We start from the raw sequence: 25,961 nt of genomic DNA, 5'->3' as shown, positions 1-25,961 counted from the left end.
GTTGCGGCCGACGCGGTCACCCGGTAGCTCCGTCACCTTGCAGTAGAGCGCAGGCCAGACGAGGTGCGAGTGTCGGGGAGGGTCGGGCCCCGCAGTGGGAGAGGCGCTGCCGCCTTGGCCCGCAATTGGAGATCCGGGCCAGGGACAAGGACCTGGCGCGGACCGGGGCGCGCGACACCCGTTCCACGCGGGAGAAGCGGGTGGGGCAGGACGCTGGGCGGCTCTGGGCGGCTCAGCTGGCCGTGCTCCTGGCCTTGGCCCCACCCTTGCACATTTGGGGCGCTCGCGGGCCTGCAGCGCTGCTTCACAGCCTTTCCAGCATTTCATTGGGGTCGGTGCAGTTCCTCTTTCCTTAGCCAGGATTTTCAGGCCGCGATGTGTTTTTATCACTTCCCATTTTTAGCAGTGTATTAGTCAGTGAATCAACACCCTGTCTGTGCGCCTGGTTTCCTGAATGAACAGTGTTGGCGCGGGGCACAGGGCAGCCAGGCCCTGTGCACACGTTTCTCTACTGCTTGTAACTGGGGATTATCCCTCAATAAAGAGCTGTTTCAATCATTTTCATCATTACCACCCTTCTGAACAAAGCCAGATCAGAGAGCCATTGTTAATCTAACACATTTTAAAAATTCTTATTACACTGATCAAAGGGTGGTCTGAGAATGTGGGTCAAGAAGGAGCCGAACATGGAGATTTAGGAAGTAAAAACGAGTAGGTACTTGTGCTTCTCCGAGTGACTTGCTGACATGGCCAGAAAGTGAAAGGGGCCCTGCTCTTTGGCTAACCCCTGTGTTTAGTCTCAGTTCTTCTGCTTCTCTTGGCTCAGCTCAGAAGCTTTGTGAACTTGGAGGAATGTCCGCCCTTCCTTGGATCTTGTGGTTTCAGTCAAGCCTTACCTGTCTAAAAACAAGGACTAAACCAGACGTCACATTGTCCTGTCCAGTACTATGTATAACCTGTTGCTTCTTGATTACACCATCTTCCCATCTGCAAGGGTACTCCTTGCAAAAAATTCTTAACAGGACCATGTACTGTGTGACCTTGGGGGAAATTACTTAACTTTTCTAAAGTGGACATTGATATCTAGTATCTGGAATGTGCTGGATAGATATTAGTCTTCTTGGTCCTAGCACCTTCACTTCCCAGCGTAGACTAGCCTGAGGGCCTGAAGTGAAGAACCAGTGAATCTGCTGGATGGGCAGAATTTCCTTTATAGGAAATCTCAAGTTTTATTAAGGGCTGCATTCTATTTGAATGTTATTTCTTGACTCTTGATTCATATTCCTGGACACATGGAACTTTCATTATTAGTATTACTGGATATCACATCTCTTGATGGATGCTCAGTCTTCGAATAATAAAAAGTTACTTCCTTTTCATTCTGTATATATTTTTAAGGGTAGATTAACAATGCAAGTAACCCACAAATTGTTTTTATTTGATTTGGGAACACGTTCTCTGTCTCTATGTTGGATTAAGGAGTGAGGAAAAAGGGTGTATTTCTAAGTTTATGGTTCTTCTGTTGTATTGGGAAACATCCATGGTGTTGGTATTTTCAGAGGCTGTATTTCCTTGATTAAGGGCATATCAAAGGTAATAGAACAGTTGACTTTGAAATTTGTGTTTATTAAAAGTACACTTTTTTTTAATGATGTTGGGTCTAGTTATCCAGGTGTGAGGATTTTTTTCAGCCCATAGTATGAATTTTATATATCTCAATGCAGGGCATTTACCATTGGATCATTGACTGTGATAACAGTTAACTTATTTTAAGAGTATTTAATTGTTGCTTGACTTGTGGAACTAACTGGAAAGCTAGGGATTTGAAATGAGAACTCAGGTTCTTTGGGTATCTCCAGTATTATGATCAATTTTGTAAAGTTTCGGTGTGTTCTACCCATTAACACTTTGAGTCCTCATTTCACTACCCCTGTTTGATAGGAAGGAGAAGAACCATCATTGAGTAGATATACTAGTTTCCTTTTTTAATTCCAAGTAAACACATGTTTTCCTTCCTTTAACAAATACCATGTGGTTACCACAGGTGGGGCCCATGTGCTAGGCACTGGGGGCCCAGGGAGTGAACTAGACAATTTTTGTCTTTGCTTTTTTTCTTTTTTTGTCTCATAAACATCATTAATCAAATAATCACACTGATAAATGTACAATTACCCTTTCTTTTTCTAGTATAGATTCTTAGACGTGAAATTGTTGGGTTAGAGGTCATGTACATAATAAAGTTTTGCTAGACAGTTAAAAAAATGCCCTATAGGGGGCTGATTTGTAGCTCAGTGGTGGAGTGCATGTGAGGCCCTGGGTTCGATCCTCAGCACCACATAAAAATAAAATAAATAAAATAAAGGTATTGTGTCCAACTACAACTAAAAATAAATATTGGAAAAAATGCCCCCTAATATGGCTATATCAGTTCACATTCCCCAAGTAGCCTCTCTATCCCCGTGTGCTGGTTAACATTGACTGTTAGCCATCCTTACTAATTTGACAGCTTGACAAGTTTCTGAATTTTTGCCAACCAAGTGGGCAAAATGGTACCTTTAAAAATTTGTATTGCCCTTGTTATTGGTGAAATTGGAGGTATTTTTATGTGCTTTTCGGGCGTTTGAGTTTCATCATGTGGTTCCTTCCTTAGTGAGTTTTAAGTCTCAAATTCGAACCCATTCCTCAGGAGGGTATGCGGAAAGAAGGTCGAAACTGCAGCTCTGACAGCAGTTTCCCTCATGTGATGCCTTCAGTGGTGTGGTGAATGAGGTTGCTTTTGACAAAAGTTGTGAAATGCAGTGACGGAGTCTGTCATAATATGAACAATCTCTAATTTATACTTACCATTCCCTAAGCTCTGTGTCTTATAAATCACACCCACTTCTGAATTACTTCAAAACATTGTATGTTCCCTTCTAGTGAATGGTATAATTAGCTATATTATGTCTTTCTAGAAAGTTATATTATGTCCCTTAAAAAAATTAGCCAGTGTGTGATTGCTTATGTTCAAGCAGATGTTGAGGTAATGAGGTAATTCTCCTTTTGTCTTTTTTTCTGGCTTTATTTTATTGGACTGATTGACATCTTTAATGCACAGAGAAATGGCAACTTTGGATACTATTTCCGATGCATATTTCCTAGCTACTAAAGTGGACATTTCCCTTACAAAACACCACACAATTTGTTCCTCTCCGGAATTCTGTTGGAAAATGATAGACTTAGTTCAGCATTTGTTTAAGGTGCCTGATTTTCTGTGTAATTCATTGAACTCGCATGTGCTGAATATTCATGGCCAGGCACTGTGCTAGGCATCAGAGATAGTGAGATAAGTAAGACCTGGTCCCTGCTGGTGAGGAGTTCCTGGCCTGAAGATGATGGCAGGCATGTATATTCCAAGAAGAGTGTCTGATTGGTCTAGATGGGGGTCATGGATTCACATCCTTTGGCCGGGAAGCACTGTGATTGGCAGCCTCCGTGAAGATCCATGCAATGGAGTAGTTGTCCAAAGCAGAATGAATGACCTGCCACCATCAGAAGAGAGGATACAGCTGGGGTGACATAAACAACAGGTGCCCACTAACCTAGTCAGAATAGTAATGGCCGCCCTGTGGAGCTCAAAAGTTTTGAAGAGAGTGATTGCTGCTTACTAGTAGGGATGTTCTTTTTTTTTGTGGGTGGTGCTGGGGATCAAAGCCATGCTAGGCAAGCACTCTACCACTGAGCTGTAGCCCTAACCCTACTAAGGATGTTCTCATGTAAGACCAAACAACAACAAATCCTCCGAATGTGTGGATCATTCTTGGGTAATACTATCTAAAATGGATTTTCTTTAGCTTTTTTTTTTTTCAGTATTGGGGATTAAACACAGCTCCTGGTGCATGCTAGGCAAGGGCTTTTCTACTGAGCTTGCATCCTCAGCTCAGATGATTGGTTTTATAACAAGGAAACCTCCTTTCACTTTTATAATTAATATCATTTCCCCCAAGTTATTGAGCTAGTGCTTAAGATTCAGATGGAAATTCAGTAAAGCTCATTCTTTAGAGCTGAGCTAGTAATTTATGGATGCTTCTAGTGTTCTCTTGGCTTCTGGGTCAGAGGAGCATTATTTTGACAGAAGGGGTCCACACTGTTGCCTTATCACAGTGACCCTATCAGTCTGGAAAAGCTAAAGCATTGCAGTCACTGATCCACATGAAGTCACTCAGTAGAAAGCAGTTTGGAATTAAATGGTTGCTTTGGTTTCAAGCACAAACTTGGCCTTACACCAGTGTTTTCCTAAATGTGGTCCAGGGACCAGCTACCTTTGAGTTACCAGATATGTATTAGAAACTTACTTTCCTCCCAGATGAAAGAAAACGGGTGCAGGACTGATCACATGGGCACATCAAAGGTAAAGGCATAAGCAGATTTATTGCCAGGCACCTGACAAGGCTCTCTCTGGCTCAGAGAGAACAGCAGTAGGAAGGGAGAGCAGCGGGACGGGGGAGCAGCAGCAACTCCCCCTTGAGCATGACTTTTAGAGGCCAGAATCATGGCCGCCCATTAGAGGTGGGTTTAGCCCTTGTGACTGGCCTAGCAAGCATCACCTGGTTTTGTGGAAGGCAACTTACAGTTCCTTGGGAACAGAGAAGAGCAACTTTTTATTGTTCAAGGAGAGAACAGAGACCGGCAGGTTTTTATCTCTCAAGGAGAGAACACAGACTAGCAAATTTCTATCTCTTGAGAATAAGAACAGTATTCAAACAGCGGGGGTGGGGAAAGGAGGATGGCTGTAGTTATGCCAACCCCAGAGTCCGTGAATTATTGCCGAAGAGACGCCAGGCAGGCAGCCCTCCAGGACACCGGTGCTTAGCATGGCTGGCGAATAGCATCTTCTGGTCAGAATTCCTCTCTTCACTTAATACTTCCTGTAGGTAGGTGAGTCTTGTATATATATTTTTTTAATTGAATCATAATGGGCTGGGGTTGTGGCTCAGCGGTAGAGCACTCGCCTAGCACATGCGAGGCCCTAGGTTCGATCCTCAGCACCACATATAAATAAATAAAATAAAGGTATTATGTCCAACTAAAGCTAAAAAATAAATTAAAAAAATTAAATCATAAAATAATCTCATGCTTATAGAAAATAAGTTCATAAAGTGAAAAATACAGTTACCTGTTCTATCTAACTCATTGTTTCTCAGTAGTTCTTTTATTCTTCTTCTCCTCCTCAGGAGCCATTTTATGTACTGTGACCCTTTGATTTTTTTTTGCCTTGTTGAGAATGATATTACTCCCTATTGACAGTGCTTTCTCTACCCCATTCCCATTTCTCAAAGTTTCTGACTGTTAATCTTTTGTGGTGTTTCCTTCCAGAAATTGTGTGTTTCTATGTACACACATATTTTATTACCTAATAGGTAATTTATGTCAGCACATAGTTACATTATTAAAAATTGATTAGATAGTGTTTCACTGTATTCATCTACCACAGTGTCTTTAATGTCCTCTGGAGGATATTTCTGTGTTTCTTGTTTTTATTTTTTTGCTATTTAAAGTAATGTTTGCAGTAATGGATTCAAGTTGGAGACATCAGTATGAATTCATATTTAGTTTAATGTAGATAAAGATGGTTATCTTTAAAATTCTTACAGATATGTACACGTAGTTGGGTTAGTGCAGACAGGTGTGTTTTCTTGTTCTGCCAGATGAGAGTCAGGATGCACTGGTAGCAATGAACACATCTAGCACCCAGAGCTGGGTACCAATACCATGAAAGGAACAGGGTTATTGGGAGAAACAGCAGATTCTAGAATGAGGAAAGAAACATACAAGATGAGCCTGAGGCATCTAGTAGTGCTCGCAACTAAGGAAGTGAACAAACTAATAACCCTACAGTGATGGGGCTGTCAGAGACACACACAGGAGCCAACTGAAGGAACTTCCCGTGGGCAAAGACAGAACGATTTGAAAAAAAAATATTGTATTGTAACCCAAAGTATGAAATAAATATTTGTGAGTCAGTACTAATAGAAGTAATTCAACACATTAGCAGGGAGAAGAGACAAATTTCTAATGCAGAACAATTTCAAATAATTTATGTAGCTCCTCCCACTTTAGAAAGGTGTGGTCTTAACTCCCCCATCCTTAAGTGGGGGCTGTACGCAGTGACTTCTCTCCAGAGATTGCAGCGTAAGAAAGGAGGAGTAGAGTAATTTCCATGAAATCTGGCAGACACTACCTCAGTGAGGTGATGCTGGTCAACATCAACAGTGATAAGTCATGTGGATAACTCATGTCTTTGATACAGTATAATAAAAATGGCCCTTGATCTCTGTGATTGTTTCCTAAAAACCTGTAAGCCAGTCTACCTGTCAAAGTCAAGAAATGCCTAAGGATATATGACATCTAAATACAATTCGGCATGTCTGATGGGATCCCAGAGCAGAGGAAGGGGACATTAGGTAAAAACTAAGGAAACCTGAATAAACTGTGGACTTTAGTTCACAATAAGATGTCAGTGTGGGTCCATTAGTTGTAACAAATGTGCCATAGTAATGCTATGTTCATGACAGGGGAAGACGGGGAACTCTGTGCCGCTGGCCCTCCAATATCCATTAATATTAATAATATTAATATCCATGGGGTCCACATCTGTGGATTCAACCAACTTCAGTTCAAAAATATTTGAAAAAAAATTGAACATGTACAGGTATTGTTTTTGCTTATGATTATTCCCTAAATAATACAGCATTCAACTCTTTCCATGGCATTTATATTGAATTGGGTATTGTAAGTAATCTGGAGATGATATAAAGAACGTGGGAGTGTATGTGTAGATTGTATGTAAATAGTACATCATTTTATATAAGAAAATTTCCAGAGTTTGGTATCCACCTAAACCACCAATTCCCTGTGAATACCAAGGGATGATTTTACTATCTTTGAGTTTTTCCATATCTCTAAAGCTTAAAAAATTAAAGTTTATTAAAAATAATAATGCTACATACATTCTTGTACATATATTTGTAACTATAATTGTAGGACAAAATCAATTTTAAAAAAATTATATAATAGTATATATTCATGGGTAAAAGGGAAAATTTATCTATGGGTAATAGGAAAAATTCTTAAAAGTGAAATTGAGGAATCTAAAACTTTTAAACTTTGCCCTGCTTTACATTTTATTCTTACTTTTGTTTTTGTGGTGCTATGAATGGAACCCAGGGCCTCATGCATGCTAGACAAATTCTGAATCACATCCATAGCCCTAGATTTTATTCTTTAAAGCTGTTACACAGCTAGACTTTGCTTTAAAATGTAAAACTTGTATAACTTTTATTTTTTGCTTCCTCGCTGTGCTGGCTAAACATTTCAAACATACATTCTGAAGTTTTTATATGGTACCATGAAGAGTAATGTATAAGATCCTTTTAGTAACTTGGTTTTGTCTCATATCCTATATGACACAAATCTAGGTATGATTTCTGCTTGCAATGTGTGTTGCTCATTTAGGGTTCTTTTAAAAAAAGACTTATTTTGAGAAGTAGGTTTACATAAAAATTGATCTGAAACTAGACAATTCCCACATATATCCTCATTTCCCCTCAGCCCTATTTCTTCTAATATCCTGCTTTAATTAGTGTGGTGCATTTGTTAGAACCGATAGGTGAATATTAATAAATTATTATTAGCTAAAGTCCAGTTTACATTAGGATTCACTCTTTGTATTGTACAATTATGGGTTTTTACCAATGTATGATGTACATTCAAGTTTCATACAGTATAGTACAGAATAGTTTCATTGTTCTAAAAATCCTGTGATCTACCCATTCATTGTTCCTTACCCCAGAACTTGGGGCAATCACCGATCTCTCTTGTTTCTTGCACAGTTTTGCTTTTCCCAGAATCTCACATAGCTGTTTTCATACTACATGTAGGCTTTTCAGATGAGCTTCTTTCACTTAACAATATGCGTTGAAGTTTCCCCTCCGTGACTTGATGGCTCATTTATCTCTTTTTTAATCACTGAATAATATTTTGTTGTATGGATATACACAGTTTGTTTTTCATTCACATCTTGAAGAACATCTTGGTTCCTCCCTAGTTTGAGCAATTATAAATAATGATGTTCTAAACATTGGTGTGTGGTGGTAGGGTATGAAATTAGTCTGTAGTTCTGGTTAGATCAGAATCCTCGGATTGGGTTTTAGGAGGCTGTGCTCCTGGACTGTGACCTCCCACTTCTGTTCAGCTCCCACTTCCCCAATTAGGCAGAACAGGAAGCTGGAGGAGGCTGGACCTGGACATTGCCCTGCCTTAAATCCATTAGACTCTAATACGGCTGTTTCTCTTGAGGCCAGGCTTTAAGAACAGAATGCCCTGAGCATATTTCAGAATGGCTGCTTTCCTCCTCAGCCTGCTCTCTCTGATCTTCTCTGTACAAACCTGGCCAGGTTCTTGAAAGTAAAACCAACAAGTGTGCACCCCCACCCAGACACCCACTTTTAACTTTCACACTTGCCCAAACGGAGCCTCCAGCAATTTGTCAATTACAGTTTAGATTTTCCTGTCTTGCTGTTGGTTTCTGCTCCTGGGATCTGTTCCCGTAAATTGTGGTTGTCTATATCAGCCTGTGGGTTCCTCTAATTTTGGGGGGTGGCCTTGTGACATTAGTTCTCTGACAGACCTAAAAGGAGTTGTTGATTTTCAGCATGTTCTGCTTTTTTTTCTTGTGAGAAAGAAGTGATTTATAGGGTCCTCACATGCCAGATTAGAAATCCGACATATATGTATTTTAAAGATACTCCGTTTCCTTCTTTTCTGTTGGTTAATTTGAAGTCATTAATACAGTTTTGTGGAGAGTACTTCTTAATCATCATTACTTCATTAACACCGGACTGTATGTTCTACCAAGTATTGAGTGAATTTCTGTTTTGCCATAATTTCTTTTCAGATATGAAATCTGTTACCTTTGTTTTTTGATCAGTTTTTTTTTCCAGCAGTGTTTTTCCCAGCTTTTATAATGATTTAATTAACAAGTGAGGTATAAATGACTTCTCTTTCTACTCTGGCTTTAAGAGAAGGACCCATTGGGATGTGTGCAGAAGGGAATCTAGCCCTAATTGAACACCGTCTTTTGTGACTCATGTCCTCATTCCCCATTAGTAACATTTCAGGGCTCCCAGAGTCTCAAAGGTACAGACTCAATGAATGTAAAGCTACATTAGAAGATCTCATGAGGCAGTGTTTCTCCGGTTACATTTGGTGGCTATTTAAAGTTTCATTTTGATTAAGGATTTTCATGTAACATAGGATGCAAAAGACCTATAGGGAGGAGAGTATGTGCTCTTTCATGAGTTGCTGGTGTGAAGCCTTAGTCATTCTTCCTTCCTGCTCAGTTTATCAAATGCCTGTTATATGTCAGGCATCATGTGGATGTGGGTGTCTGGATGAATGAAGGCACTGTTTTCACCCTAGAGGATTATTTCCGACTTAGTGCTTTATTGCATTGTGCACAGTTATGCTCAGTACTGTATTCTTCCTTGAATGACTTTGGGAATCAAGAGACAGGTTCTGCTTTCAAAAACTGTGGGATTTGATTTCTCTATGGATTTCTGTCTTCCTTTGTAAAATGGGGATGTTAATATTTGGCTCAGTTGTTTTGCATCACAGATTCGAGTGGACATAGCCTTTCATTCAACATAGGCAAGAACTCTGTGTTTGGTATTTTGCACAGGCATAGTTCAGTCAGTTGGGTGGAAAGAAAGGTCAGAAAACAACCTGTATGCAGCTAATTTATGATGGCTGTGTGTAGGGGCTCTAACAGAGCTACAGGTTTAGTTCCTGTATCCAAGATGCTTACTTTGTATTTTTAAAATTTTGGAATATTTGCATAGACATTACTAGTTGAGTATATCTAACAAGAAAATTTTAAGTCCAAAATGTTCCCAAATCTGAAACTTTGGTGCTCAAAAGTGTCATATTTCGAAGCATTTCCAGTTTCTGATTTTTGAAGTAGGGCTGCTTAACCTATATGAACAGGGCCTTCTGGTGTTAAAAGAGAAGTGCTGACTTTGCCTGAGATATGTGAGGAGAGCCTCTTGGAAACCTGCATTGCAAGGAAGGAGATGGGGAAGACCTCGCAGGCAGAGGAGAAAACATTTGCAGAGGCACCTATGTATGAAAGGTCTTACAGGATTCAGGGAAGCCCTGGACTCTGGGTGTGATGGAGTAGCTTGTGGTGGACTCTGAGACTGAATGGCAGGCAGTCAAGTGGGTTCCAGATTGTGAAGCTAAGGTTTTGGAGGTTTTAAACAAGAAGATGGATGGAAGAAGAGGATCTTTTTGTCAATATGCTGACTACCCACTGTGTAAAGAAACTTGGGATAAAGTGAGGGTAGAACTGGATTGGAGGGTTTTGTTAATACTGAGGGTCTGAATTGGGACAGAGATACTGGCTACAGAGGAAGGGCAGATTGGAGAGACATTTTTAGATATAGGAGTTTGATGCTGTGGAGGTAGAGGGAAGTGGACTCAAGGGAGACCCTGTGGGTAGTAGCCTGGGGGCTGGGTGGAAGGTGACACCAGTGAAGGAGACCCTGTGTGCTGGAAGCAGGAAGTTTGAGTGAAGAGGGATTGCTGAGCTCACTTTCTAACATGTTGAGTTGAGGCGCTTGTAGGACATCAGGACAGAGATGTGCAGAAGAGTACTGACCAGTAGAACTTTCTGCTGTGTTAAGAAGGTTCTGTGTCCAATGTCCAGAGTGGTATCTAGTAGCTGTTCAGCACTTGAATTGTGACTAATGAACCTAAAGAACAGAACTTTACATTTTAATTGATAAATATTTAAATGGCTACTGGTGGCCAGTGGCTGCCTTATTGGACAGTGCAGGTTTACAAAGTGCTAGTTGGAAATGCTGGTCTGGAGATACCAACAGAGGTAGTCAGTCAGTCCACATGGGACTGAGAAGTGTGCAGGGATGCTGTACTTTCAGTGCTAAAATGGACAGTCCCAGGCAAGCCATGAAGGTTGTTAACTCTCGCCAGAGGCATTGTTATTGACTTGTGGTTATGGACTTTAGTTGTCACATTTTTTTTAAACTAGTATGTCTACTCAGCTGCCTCCTGAGCTGACTGTTTCATGATTTGCAGCTTGGAATGAAAACTCCTTTTCTTGGTATTAGGGAGTTAGAAAATGGAAAACCAGCATGGTTCTGGATACACGTGCTCTGCCTGCTATTCTCCTTGTTTTCTCCACCATCTTCCTTTTTCTTCCATTCCGTACGGTTATGTGAGGTTCCCCACCTTGGCTACACATTAGAATTACCTGGGCATTCAATTCTCAAGAAAAGCAAAGGGTGCCTGAGCCCCACCCAGACGAGTCAAATCAGAATCTTGGTGTCAGAGGTGAGGGGACTGGAATCTGTGTGACTGCAGTGCTGCCCAGACCAATCTAATGTGCAGCAGGATTGAAAAGTATGACTCTCAGATGTGCTTCCACTGCTTTGTGGCAAATGTTTCTTTACAACAAATGATTCACACTTGATCCTTAACCCCTTTCCCCCTCCCTTTATTTGGTGAAGGATGATGATGCCCTGGGTTTCAGATTTTTCCATTTGGCCATCTTTATGGGCCCTGTGGGACAAAAGTAACTCAGGATATCAGGGCAACCTGATCTCTTTTGTCATGCACTCAGGATTTGATGTACTTTACTGTTTGGCAATAACCATCGCTAACATGTATGGAACACTTCATGTGCCTAGACACACATGTTAACTCTTCTCTTAAAAACAGCTTTGTGGGAGACTCTGTTATCAGATGAGGTACCCCGAGACTCTGAGAGATTAACTGACTTTTCCCAGCTCCTATAGCCAATGAGTGCTCAGCTGAAAGTAGGCTGTACGTTTTAATGACTGTCCTAGATGACCCTTTGGTATAGTGACATTTACTATACCTGTATACCTAGGAGATGAAGTCTCCCCCAGTTGTGAGGATCTGTCCTATGGCAGAGAGTTGGGTCAGATTCCTCTCTTCTTAGGCATTGATCAATCCAGGATTGGAGGATCTCTGTTATCAAATCACTTAAGCTATGCAAGCTTATTATTTAAAATTTGCAAACTCTGAGCCAGTCCTGAAATAAGAAGAAGCCTATGACCTCTCGCAATGCTGTCTGCCAAAAAAGGTCTGAATAATAATATAGGTCACTTCAGTTTTCACAAGTTTTGCTGAGGATGGGGTTACCTGTGTGTCCCCTTTATACTTGTGTATATGCATTGTGTATATGCATGTATACGTATTATTTATGGCAGCAAACTTGGTTTTTAAACCCCAAATACATGCTTTGTTGTTCTTCTATGCCCAGTTCTCAGTTATCCCCTGCTTGGTGCCAAGTGGTTGAATTCTTAATACTTTCCTTTCCTTGCATTTTGCTTTTTTTTTGAGTCTCATGTAGTCACAAGAAAGCATATTTTCTGTGTTTCGCACTAAAATGTGATAGGTGAAGGGTTCTTAATTAATGCTTTTAATAAAGAGCCAGTAATTGAGAGTTTACAATGTTTCATCTGGGTTCTGTTGGCAATATAATGGAAGAATAGTATGGGTGTTTTAAAAAGGCTTTCAAAGCCATTATCCGATGTTTTAAATAGAAAAAAATTTCTTAATGTCAATATGAGATTATGGTTTTATAAGCCTTTATTGTTTGTGTGGAGGTCTATAAAGTAGGGCACCAATAATAGAGTGTTAAATCAATTTTGGTTTTCAACTTCATCTACAGATACTTTTAAATGTCAAGTAATCTAAATCAAAGTCTCTTAATAAAATATTTTTGTATTTATTTTTTTGAAGCAGTATTAGATATATTAATAAGATTCGGGACCATGACCAATGGCGGAAGTGGATGTTTGTAGAATCTCTTTCTTAGTTAAAAGGGGGTCCATCTCATTGATTTTTAAGATCCAAGGACACTTTAGTTTATCCTCAGTGGTGGGGGCATGTGTGGTGGGGGCTGATGAGGGGCTGAAGTGTAAAGGGCTTCAATCTGAGGTCAGTCAAATCTTTTCTGTTGAAATATAATTGTTTTCAAAGTGCTCTTATCTCTATGGATATACATTCAGAGCTATTTAGTGGGCTATCTAATGTTCAAGGATTTGGGGGTGTGGGGGGCTTTAATAAAGTTGACATTAATTCTTACTTCATGTTTACGGGGTGCTAGTAAAACTTCTGGACATTGTTGGTGTAATCTCATAAACGTGGGATTAATAAATGCCCTTGATAAAGACCCAGTGATTGGGAGTTTGCACTGTTTCCTGTGGGTAGAATTGGCAGTATAAAGGAAGAATAGCATGCATGTTTTAGAAAAGCTTGCAAAGCCATTATTGGATGTTTTAAATGGAAGAAGTTTAGATCAGATGTTAAGATTTAGGTGCTGCCATCACTGCAAGTTCTCTGAACCTGTAGGCTCACTTGAAAAAGCAGAGTGCCCTTTCCTATGTTGGTTGTTTATTTCTGGGATGTTCTCTGCTCCAGTACTTAGAATCACACAATCATACATTTATAGAACCAGTGACCACATTATCTGGAATGTTCTTGAAGCCACTGGTTTCAGATTTTTTATTTCTGTCAGATTGTTTGTAGAGATAGGAAGTTTTTTTTTTTTTTTTTTTTAAGAACAGAGATTTTTTAGGAGCTAAATCCCAATTAATTTTTTAAAAGACGAACGTCTAGCCTGATAATTCACTGGCTTTGTGGTTGGGGTAGCTGGGGTGGGTGAGAAGCAGCTCTATATTTACCTTAGATGTTCTGTTCCCTCCATGATCTTAGGTGGTTGCCCAAAACTTTGTCTCAGGTTTACCTTGAGGATACCTAAGAATGGGGTTTTTTGCTAAAAGTTGAATGAAGGGGTTCAGTTATTTTATTTTTCTAGCTACAGGGAATTTTAAGTAGGGAACTGTTTTTCCCCCCACATAGTTGGAAATATGTCTGATTTACACGTATTCCTGACTCAGTGAACTGAGCCTGGCAATTCTTGGTGGTGGCTTGGTGACTGCCAGTCTTGCCTGAAATGGTTGTTCTTAGCCAGATGTTCATGGGGTCAACTTTTTGCTCTGGAGAAAGCTGATACGTGACATTGGAAGGTATGCTTCATTTTCTAGAGGTCCATTCCCCAATAAACCTCTCGGTTGTGACACCACAGACTCAGTGTTGGAGGAACTTCCGGGAACACCTCCTGAATCTTTTCACAGGACAGGGTGCCGAGCATGGAGGAGGAGGAGCGGCTTGTCCTGGGGCACTTCTGGCTCTCACCTTCCTAATGACCTGGGAACGCTGAAGGTCAGCGTGGTGGGCCATGTTTTCTTCCTTACACTCCAAAGCAGAAGCCCTCCTGGTTTCTTCTCCATTCTTCCCAGCCTAGTAAAGAGCCGATGGGGTTAGTTGGGTTCTTGGGTTTTCCCACAGTAAACTTTCCTCTGAGTTGTAATGTTGCTTTCCTTTTTCTTTTAGCAATAGGCGAATATGAAGACCTCAGAGCAGAGAACCAGAAAACAAAGGAGAAGGTTTGTACTTTACCCTTTTCTTCCCTTTTCTTCCATGTGTGAAAGCCTAGGCAGTGTAGTGTATTGTTCAGCCACCAATTTCAGTTAAATGTGAATGAGGGTTTTTTTTCCCCTTCTTTTCTCTTGCATGTGTGGTTCAAGCTAATATCAACTCCAGGCTCCAGATGGTAAAGAATAGCAGGCATGCCACAGTAGGCGCAGCTCTGGGAGATTAACGACATAGCTAAATGTGTGGTGAGGCACCGGGCCAAGCAAGCGAGTCCCCAAGAATTGCACTTTTTCCTGACAGTTAGATTTGTGATTCTGGGGGTGAAATTGAAGGCCTGGGACATTTGCCTTTGGACCTAGACATGTAAGATCCTGGAGAGAACTCCATGGAATTAGTGCTGCCATAAACCTTCTGTATAGATACTTCTTCTGCCTGTATGAGTAATATGAGAGAAGTTGAAAAGCACCCAGTGTGAAGAAGGGAAACCTGGTGAAGGGGAAGTCTGGCAGTTTAATTTTTTAACTGTTAAGTAGCTGAATTCTTTATAAACTGTATCCATTTGACTCTAGCAATGTCCATATAAGATTTGGGAATGTTTGCTGATATCTTGTCTATGTGTCCATCCGCCCACACATGTGCATACCTACGTATACACATACACACATATACATACATGTGTGGCGTGTATGCATGTGTGTATGTGTATGTCTGTAGCCCCCTGTAAATTTAAGGGAGGACAAATAGAAGGTCAGAAAAGTACAGGGAGTGAGTATAAAATAAAAAATAAGAGGTAGCAAACAGTATTGTCTATGGTTGTTTTTAGATATAAATGAAATTTGCTTTTAAAAATTATTTTTTTTGTATAGACCAACTATTTTAAAGCATTATAACCCTAGTGGGAAATTAATAAAAAAGGTCCCTAGTGGTTATTAAATAAGAAGGTAGTTTGTCACTACTATAAATTATGAAATCTCATCATTAAAATTTCAGAGTAACATTGTAATAAAAATTGGTAGTGAGCTAAATAGTTGTAAACCTTGTGGCTTATTTGGTATTATTTATTGGGCCATTGAGAATTGTGTTTAACTGTTTCACTCATATTAATTTGCCATCTTTAGTTGTGGTGTGGTTAGTGATATTAACAGTAAGTACTCTGTTTCAAAGCAGGTTATAATAGATTTTTGGATAATTACTTTCCACCTACTTCTAAGGGTCCTTTGCTCTTTTATAAGTTAACCCCTGGTGGTCTGTGAAATCTCAAGTTTCTTCTCTTTCCTTCATCATACAATTCAGGGAATGCTAGGTGGGGATGATTAAAATGTCCATGATAGAAGTGGCTAGTCCTCACCTCTGTGTTAAGGGAAGAGTCCATAGAAATTGGCTTGGCCAGATATTTCTACTTCCCTCACCATAACCACCCTAGTAATAGATGTCCTGAACGTATCAACAGGTGAAGAGGGTGTGCTCAGATCTGGCATGCCTGAAGCCTGATAATTTCAAAACACATGTACTGCATGGTGCTTAGATTAGATAGCTTGATCCTCTTTCATGAGTTACCCATCCTCCCACTAGGGAGGAGAAAGAGGCTGCCAGGTCGTCAGCTCATGGAGTCTTGCTTAGCTGCTCCTGGCCCTGGAAGGGTGAGAGCAAGGCAAGTTGGGAGGTGGTTGATTCAGAAGAACTCTCTGACACACCCCAGGAGACGTGAGGGACAAAGTAAACCCGTGTCTTCATGTGGTAGAGAAAGAAGGATGCAGACAGAAGTCAGTAACAGATGAATGAGAAGACTAAATCATAAATCATTTTAGCTTTATCTTTTCTTCTTCCTTAATCCTTGCTCTGTGTAGACCTAGCAGCACCCTAAAAATAGGAGGTGCTCTGTACGCATCTCCTGTTGTTGGTGGTGATGGCTGTTTAACTGAGAGCCACTTTCTGCAGGGAGGTTTTAAGTGAGCCGTCTGTTATGCAAGTGGAATTATAGGTAAAATGCATTTGGTCAAAGAAGGATTATACGTTACCCCAGCCCATTAACTGTTTACATGCGTCTCTGTGCAGAGTGTGGCCTAATACTTTTGTAACATCTGTAGGCATTGTTGACCTGCTTCTGTCCTAATTCTTAAAAATAACTATTAACAGAAAGGGGAAGAAAAGAAATGAAAGCAATAAGGAATGCTGTGTGGTTGGGTAAAACAAAGTAGAATGGTTTTAAGTTCACTGCACTCTGTTTACCTCCTGTTAAAAGACTAGCTTGCTTATTACTGCAGATTTTTTTCCCCAAAAGGGGGGCCGTGTTACAAAGGAGGGAAGCATATAATAAAAGCCTTTTATACAACATAGAATGAGTAAAAGCAGCTTTAGTTCTGGAGGTGGTAAATGGAGGACACCATTTTCTCTGGGAAAGCACTTTCTTGTGCCGGGCTGGGGGAGCTTTGTCCTGTCCACTTCAGGAAAGACAAGCTGCCATCTTTGTCTGATGGCCCCCACCTAGAGTCCAGTTAAATCTGTCAGGGATAGCCTTCTAGAGTAAGGCTTGGGTTTTTTTTGTTTTTTTTCCTTTTGCCCATATTTAATTTGATATGGGGAAATTCGGCAGGAGTAGGGGAAAAGAAAAATAGATGGCAAGGTATTTCTCCCTTCCATGTGTTTCTGTTGAGTCTGATTATCTTAGCTGCCAGGCAGGAGCCTTGTCAATTGGAAGAGGCAGTGGATGTGACTCCTTTGGGTAAGGACTTCTTGCCTGATTTGGGTCTTCTCTATTGAGGCAAGTATCAGGATCCATGGTCTTCAGGGAAGGCAGTTGCTTATGAGGTTGTTTATTAAGAAGCCGCTGTGGGACATCTGTCCTCCTATCTCCCTCATCTAATGCACCAAACAGCCCCATTTGGCTCCATTTCATCCAGGCATGAATGGGACTTCAGCTGGAGTAAGTTTCCTGAGGTCAAACAGTAGGTAGTGTCAGAGTCAAGATTCAAACCTGGGTCTTCCAACACAGTGCTCTTTTACAAACAGGTAAACTGATGGGAGCAAAGTGACTCTTTTCCTACAAAAGTCCTCATTTTATTCTTTATCATTGGTGTGTGAATTTCCCACAGCAAATTGTCAGACTCAGTACTTTTCTGGGTCATGTGCCTTTACCATTCATCAGTTTGTGTTGAAAAATTGAAAAATGAAATCAGTCTCATGTCAGAAGAATTCGTGTGTGTGTGTGTGTGTGTGTGTGTCTGTGTCTGTGTCTGTGTTTCTGTATTTCTGTATGTCTTTCTCCCTCCCTCTTTTGCAGGATTCTGACTAGGAGCAATAGAATGTTGACGATTTTATGGTTTTTATCAATAACTTTAAGGATGGAATCAGATTCTGTTTGAGTTTATAAGGAAAGCTTTTTTGAAGGAAAACCTTTTTTCAGATGCCTTCTGAGCACCAAAGTATAACGAAAAATACATGAATGTCCTACTCTTGAGTTAAAACTCTGTCCAGGGCACAGACAAGTTGACAAGTGTTCATGATGAGTTAGTAGTCATTGTATAAGCAGGTGTCTGGAGCCTGGTGGTGGAATGGAATAAAACATAAAAAGACAAGGTTTCTGTTCTTCCCAAGTGACAAAATTGGGTCAACTTGAATGTTTGGATTATATGTCACTTATTTTTTTTTTAATCTCTTCGAACTCTCTCACAAGCAGAATTAATTGCTTTTTATAGTAAACCATCTGCATATTTCTTATATACTTGTCACATTTATAAGCCAGAATTCATTATTATCAAAATATTAAAAAGGTTCTAAGCAGTTGGTTCAGGTTGCCTTAAAGTATAAAAAAATCTTGAGACTTTTGTGTCTTAACATCAAGGTAAGTGGGAATTGTAAAAGAATGCTATTTGCTACTTTTACCATTAATTTTTGTCCATTTTCTAATTAGCATCATCAATTGTATGTTAAAAACATCAGAGAGCCTATCACATTGAAGGTAGCAACTCTTCTAAGTCTGTATTTGGGGGCCTGGCAAAATAGATGATGATATATTTGGATCAGCCAAATAAAAGTGTGTCCCTTTGCTTGTGTAGCAGTCACCATATTTAAATGTCAGCCATGCTTTTACAATTGAAGGGCATTCTCTTCTGACTCACTTAGGATCTTTGTCATAATCCTTTGGGTTTTTTGCTTATATGGGGGAAAAGTCTTATTGGGCTTTGAATGGAATGGCTTTCACATTTCTCAGGGTGGCGGGGGTGTGTGTGGAGTGTGCAGAGAAAGAAGGAACTCTGTATAATAGAAGAATGTCTGTCGTTAAATAGTAAGTATTTATGTTTAATATTATGTTCAGAGATCGAGTTTTGAAATGCATAAATGTTTAAGTGGCTGATTAGGAGCCGTTTGGGTGAGCTGCTGTACCAGTGCATCAGGCGGCTCTGTCCACTTGCCAGGAACAATGACTGAAAAGGGAATGAGGCAGACACTTTCCAAGAGTTGTGTTTCAAGAAGCAGGCTATATGATAGTGTTTGCGTGTTGGCTCAGTTGTCTATTGTTAAAATTTCTTCCTCTTGTGTAATATTCAGAGGTGAAGGTCCCAAAGTATTTTATTTAAAAAAAAAACCCAGAAAGAAGCCACTTTAAAGAACAAGATATGCATCCATTATGCTAACTATTCATGCATAATACATCCACATACATGCAGTTTCTTTGAGACAGAGTGGCAAGTGGTTGTGCCAGAGAAAAAGTAATTACTTAGCAGTTTGAAAGTGAAAATGAGTCTCTTATTAACAGCAATCTATCCAGAAACAAAGAGCAAGGATCTCAGTTCTGATGACATGTGTTTCCATCTAACACACAAGACCTAGAATTTGGAGAATGCTGTGAGACAGCTTGGGGGGACAGCTACTACTTCTTTATTGCCTATGAAAATTGGAGGGAAAGAACTTTGAATTGGAAGAAAGAACACCAAAAGAGAAAGAGAGTGAAAGGAATTCCATGCTAGTGGGAATGATTTAATGTCTCGCATTCTTTAAGGATACACCTGTAGAAATCCAGAAAGCACAGTTGAGTACTAGCCAGACTTACACAGGTGGAACAGTAGAAGTGTCAGTTACTAAAAATGTTTTGATGGTCCACTCACCGCATCACCAAGGATTCTAAAAGCAGGTAAATAGGTAATTCTGCATAATTCTGATGCTATGCATGTTTACAATTTAAAATATGGTAACCAGACGTGAAAGAAATGGACTGCAAGAGAGATGGCCTAGGGTTGAGACCTTGCCATACCCGGTGCCATTGCCTTTGCTCTGTGTTCCTACAGCAGTGTGGCATTTTTCTCGTTTTACCAGGTGTCCTCACAAATTGCTTGTTTTATTGTTGGTCTCTTGGTAAAGATCTGTTTTGTGAGCACACAGGGTCTGTGGGGTTCCACACTCCCCTCAGTGCTTAGCAAGGTGCCTGGCAGGTATAGGTTTGGCATGAATTTGTTCAGTGCTCTGAGGACAGAAGTCCAGATATTCAGTAATCACAGGTGGCATGTGATTAAAAGTTCAATTCAGTCAACTGTAAGGTATTTGTATATAGATTGTCCCCTCTTGGTGATGTTTGCAGGCAGGTGCTTGTGTCTGCTTCTTGGGTCGCAAACTGTCCTGTCTAGAAGATGGCAACCTTCCATTGCATTGTGTACCAGAAAGATAAAAATGAATTTTATAGTAACTAAAATTAGACACAATTGAGAATGTTGAAGGTTTTTCTTGCATAAAATATATACAAAGCAAAAGATAAAGTTGTCTTGCTACCATCTGTATCAGTTATCTGTGCTTCAGCTGAGCCCTGGTAAACAGCCACTCTAGTGTTGGCAATAGTTGGATGATGGTCGAGGGGGAAAGAACTGAGTATCCCATGGTGGAGGGGGGAAAGTACGGAGATTCTAGTTCACACTAGAGGGACTTTGCTCTGCACAGTAGCCTGCCAGTGCTCTGAGATCCTGGTTTGGTTTTATCTGCCTGGATGAGGCTCAAGGAAGAGATATGGAAAATAGCCGGAGCTTCTGATATTAAGGATTTTCAAAACTAGCGAGGCCAATGTTTGGTCAATTCACTACTCCACAGAGAGCCAGAATCGAAACTCTAGAATAGCTGTAGTGTTACCCAGCTTGCTTAAACCAGCCAGCACTCACGCTGCTAAGTCTTACCCCAGCCTCGAGCTGCAGAGAATTGTTGGGCATCCTAATTAAGTGACGTGGGCCCAGGAACATCTGTTGCTTTTGCAAAGTCTTCATGAGCAATTCTCAACACAAAAAGAAGCAGTTTTTACAGATGGTGCAGCTGCATGGGCAGGGCAGAGCAAAGGGTGGGATGGGCGAGGGGCCTCTGTGTGGCGGAAAGATGCATCTCTACCAAAAAGACCCGTAATCTTTGCTAACTTCTCCCTGTTTATAGAATGATAGATTGCAAGAGATGTTTCTGGATCTACCTAAAATGAAATAAGTGGGTGTTCGAATTCTTGTTTAGCAAATGGGTACATCTTTCATATTTTGATCAGTTCTAGTTTGGAGTAAGTGAGCTGCATTTGTAGCATGTGTAAACTCACCCCCCACCCCCCCGCCACACACACACACCCTTTTCAGCATAGCAGATGGTAAATTCTGTGACTGCCAGTTCTATCATAATGTGGTTGCAGAAAATAGAAAGCAAAGCAATATGAAGGCCCCTGATGGAACACAGCTGGGCTTGGGGGGAGACCATGTGAATCTGTTGGTGTTAAGTAGAGGGCTAGTGTGAGCTGGACTGCAAAACTGCTTACCTGCATGGCAGCCTGAGACTGATGTGGAGACCTGTTATTAGCTAGAGCCTGTCTCCCTGGGCCTTATGAGTAGAGAGCATAGACATAAAGTCTGTCTTCTGGGTAACTGGTACCCGCCTGTCTGAGACGACCAGCAAATGTTAGCTGTGTTGGTGGCTGGTGGTTGGTCTCTGTTTGTTTTTCTTAGCTGTTCATGTCTCTTTTAAAATATTTTTTATTATTTTGTAATTTGCTCTAATTAGTTAAATATGATAGTAGAATGCACTTTGATACATCATACATAGATGGAGTGTAATTTCTCCTTCTTCTAGTTGTACATGATGTAGAATCCCACTGGTCATATAGTTATATATGTACATAGGGTAATAACATCTTGATTCATTCTGCTATCCTTCATACCCCATGCCCTTTCTCCTCCCTTCGCTCCCCTCTACCTAATCTAAAATAACAATATTCTTTTCTATCCCCTCACACCCCTAATTGTGAATTAGCATCCACATGTCAGAAAAAACATTCAACCTTTGTATTTTGGGGATTGACTCAATAAATGAACCAAGGAAGTGAATAGACACTTCATAGAAGAAGAAATATAGTTGATCAATAGATATATGAAAAAGTGTTCAATATCTTTAGCAACTAGAAAATGCAAATCAAAAACTACTCTAAGATTTCATCTCACCCCAGTCAGAATGGCAATCATCAACAATAAATGTTGGTGAGGATGTGGGGGGAAAGGCACACTCATACATTGCTGGTGGGACTGCAAATTGGCGCAACCATTATGGTGAGTGGTATGGAGATTCCTGTTTATGTTCTTGTCATGCAGTCTTAGTGACAATTCAAGCTATGTGAGATTTGGATGAACCTCTGGTTCCTTCAGAAGAACCACTCTCAAACACCACCTCTTGGATGATGGCAGTTTTCACAGGGCATCCCACGCTTTCAGAAGTGCCAAATCAATTCAGAAGTAAAACAGAAAATTAACACAAAATTAATCCAGAAATTATACAGCAGATATAGATATTTCATCAGCATTCATGACTCAGGCCCTTGAGTCCAGTCACAGGTTGAAGATTTTTGTGCCATTCATTCCTAATCTTTTCCCTGTTTCCTAGAGTACAGCTTCTGTCATAAATTTTATATTTATCCTTCTATTTCATGCTCATATATTTTTGTATATACCATACATATCAAAATATATGTACATATAATATAAATATATGAAATGTTTTTGTGTGCTGAAGACATCATTTGATATGTGTTCTGCTACTCTTTTTATTCAGCATTATAATATACGTGTGCGTGTGCGTTTATATGGCTTTAAGTTATTCGTTTTCACTGTTCTATAGTGTATTTTGTGAATATACCAAGACTGTCATTATTAGAAATGTGGAACATTTACTGGGTGTGGTAATGCATGCCTGCAGTCCCAGTGGCTGAGGAGGTTGAGGCAGGAGGATCACTAGTTCAAAGCTAGCCTCAGTGAGGCCCTAAGCAACTTAGCAAGATCCCTTTCTCAATATAAAAAATAAAGGGTTGGGGATGTGGCTCAGAGGTTAAGCACCCCTGGGTTCAATCCCTGGTATTAAAAAAAAAAAAAAACAAACCTGAACATTTTCGTACAGTTCATCTTGTAACATGGCTGGAAATTCTCCAGGTGTAGACACCTGAACAGCAGTGCTGACTCGGAGGGGATGTGTGTTATCAATTTTGATAGAATATTATTTCCAAAGTAGTTATCCTAATTTATACATACAGCAGAATATGAGTTGCCAGATTTTAGAATGCTCAAATGCTCAGATTTTTTTTTTTTTTTTTTTTTTTAGTTTTTGCTAGTCGAATAGATGATCTCACTATTTTAATCTGAATTTGTCAAATTATTAGTGGCATCATAATTTTCAAATCATTGGAATTTGAAATTTAAAAACGAGTTGAAATCCCACTGTATGACGTGTTAGTCATCAAATGCATCTTAAAATTCTGCTTTATTTATTTGGTTCTTTTAGGGAATTAAGTATTCCCAGGAAATTCAGTTTTTTTCCTTATGGCACTGGGCCTTAAACCCAGGGACGTTTTCCGCTGAGCTACATCTCCAGTCTTTTTTATTTTTAATTTTGAGTCAGGGTCTTGCTATTAGACCAAGCTGGCCTCAAATCTGTGATCCTCCTGCTTCAGCCCCGAGTTGCTAGTGTGTACACCATGCCAGGTAAAAAATCATTTTTAAATTATTATCCTGATAACTAAAAGTTGCTTTTTAAAGTTTCAGGTAGTTTTGATAAAAATATCTCTAATCATGTCTTCCCTGTTTCATGCAACTCAGGGTGACCTGAATTCAGTTCTCGTAATGACTTTTTGATTCCTAAAAATATCACTAATACCATCCTGGGATGTTGAAACAGGAGATACTTGTTTCTATACCACATGCCTAAAAGATTGTCACGTTTTAATAGTTATTTTTGCCTTTTATGGTCTTGTCCCTCAAAGTCTTTTTAAGGACTTCTCTCACCTTTTTGAATTAAAAACCAGTTTTATAAATGATACATGCTTATTGTGAAATAAGTTTATCTTCTCTCCTTTGCTACCTTGCAGCCAAAATACTGGGGGGTGTGGGTGGGGGCATGGCGTGTCGTGTTTTCTTGGGTGAGAGTGTGCAAGGGTATGTGGCAGCACCTTGCCTTCATTCAGTCCTCTCTCCGTTGGCCCCCAAGAGTACAGCAGTGAGCTGGGTTGCTGAACCCATGGGGAACTCAACTTGTGGATGAGCAGGGTGTTGGCTGCCAGGGGCACCTGAGAAAGATGCGCACTCCCACAAAGTGGCACAGTGGAAGGGTCTTTGCCTGGCATGTGCTACACCCTGGGTTTGATCCCCTACTCTGGGGAAAAAATGGTACAAACATACCTACTTAAAAAGAAGTGCAAACATTCTCTTAAAGAACGAGTTCACTTTAACTCAGGGATATTAAATTGGTCTGTTACTGAGGAGATAATGAGCCATAGGGTGACTCATTATCTTAGAAGGTCTAAGAAAATTGGACAGTTCCGTGCTAGTTGAGCCGAACAGCCATCTTGTATTATTGGTGCTTTTTAAAGATGTTTTGTTTTCAGAAAATTGTTGCTTGCCTATATGTTTACTCTTGCTCACCTTTCCAAACTTAAAATTTATGATATAAACTTAACATTTTTTTTTCTCATTTCAGTGTGACAAAATTAGGCAAGAACGAGATGAAGCTGTTAAAAAACTGGAAGAATTTCAGAAAAGTATGTAAGCACTTCAGTGGAATTATTATACATATATACCTATTTTTGTATTATGTGAGTAGAGATATATAATTAAAATTGTCTTTCCATTTGCCCAAAAGGTGCCTTGACATTACTGGGATCTTTTTTTAAAACATTTTTTAGTTGTAGATGGACACATTTCCTTTATTTTTATTTATTAATTTTTTTATGTGGTGCTGAGGATTGAACCAGTATCCTCACACGTGCTAGGTGAGTGCTCTACCACTGAGTCATATTCCCAGCCCATATTACTGTGATCTTTAAAGAAATGGAATAGTATTATTATTTTATGAGGGCATTATTATTATAGTTTTAGTAGAAAATCTTACTGTACAAAAAGTTAAAAGAGAAAAAATTACTTTGTTACATTGGCTACTTGAGAAAAGCTAATGTTACCATTTTATAGTCTTGTCCTTCCTGTTTTTTTTAAATTTGTGTAATATGTTTATATCAAAATGCATATTTTGCATTTGGTCTGGTGCTCTACTTTTCTCAGTAGACAGTACGTTATCACATTTGCATGTCGGTAGAGCTGTACATTTTAATTGTTGCCCATAGCATTCCATCATATAATGGTACCATGTTCTTTCATTAATAGATTATTTATGGGTTTTAACTATTATAATTAATGTCATGGCAAGTACACAAAGTACACAGCTTTATAGTAATCTGATTAGTTTCTTAGGTTAATTCTTAGAAAGGAATTATGTTGGAGATTTACTCTGCATCTTTGTGGCTATAACTAACAATACTGTGTTATATACTTAGAATGTACTAAGAGGATAGATCTTATGTTAAGTGTTCTAAGTAAATCATAGGGGTTGGGGTATAACTTAGTGGTAGAGTGTTTGCCTAGCATGCATGAGGCATTGTGGTGGATGGATGGATAGATGGATGGATGGATAGAGTGGGAGGAGACTGTGGGAGGTAATAGATGTATCTAGGACTTAATGGTGAGTGATGGTTCATGGATGTATATACTTGCCCCTAAACTCATCAGGCTGTATACATCAAATACATATAGCTCTTTACATGTCACTTAATGCTTTAATAAAATGGTTAAAAAAAGAGAAAAGCAGTTATAGGGTCATAGAGCTTAGATATGTTTAAGAGTGTGAATATTTGAAATAGCGCTTTCACCAACCAAGGAAAGTTATGTTCCCACAAAAGTAATAATAATATTCTTCTAAATTTTTACTATTATTTTTTTGTGTGACATAAATCTGTTATTTATTCCCTAAGATAGAACATAGACAATCAGACCCAGAAGTGTCAGATGGAAATATGTCACCGGGAAAGAGCCAGACAGTAGCAGGGAAAGTGACCCCCTTCCTTTGGAAGCAAAGGCTTTCTCTGTCATTCTGCTGATGCTATCTCAGTCAGGTTATTT

General features: G+C 39.8%; 1 protein-coding gene across 5 annotated transcripts in view; it reads left to right on the top strand.

Annotated features, from left to right (window-relative positions):
* Shtn1 (shootin 1) overlaps positions 1–25,961 on the top strand; it is a 96,231-nt gene that overhangs the window by 866 nt on the left and 69,404 nt on the right. For 4 of the 5 annotated variants that reach the window (XM_048791276.1, XM_048791278.1, XM_048791277.1 and 1 more), the window contains exons 2-3: positions 14,482–14,534; positions 24,490–24,550. In XM_048791276.1, the coding sequence (XP_048647233.1) occupies positions 14,482–14,534; positions 24,490–24,550 (114 nt within the window). Of the gene's footprint in view, positions 1–14,298; positions 14,311–14,481; positions 14,535–24,489; positions 24,551–25,961 lie in introns of those variants that run through there. The other variant, XM_048791279.1, reaches the window with a different exon arrangement.

The sequence above is a fragment of the Marmota marmota genome, unplaced genomic scaffold, assembly GCF_001458135.2.
Source record: "Marmota marmota marmota unplaced genomic scaffold, marMar, whole genome shotgun sequence".
Taxonomy (NCBI): Eukaryota; Metazoa; Chordata; class Mammalia; order Rodentia; family Sciuridae; genus Marmota; species Marmota marmota.
This window is presented reverse-complemented; position numbering and strand designations above follow the sequence as displayed.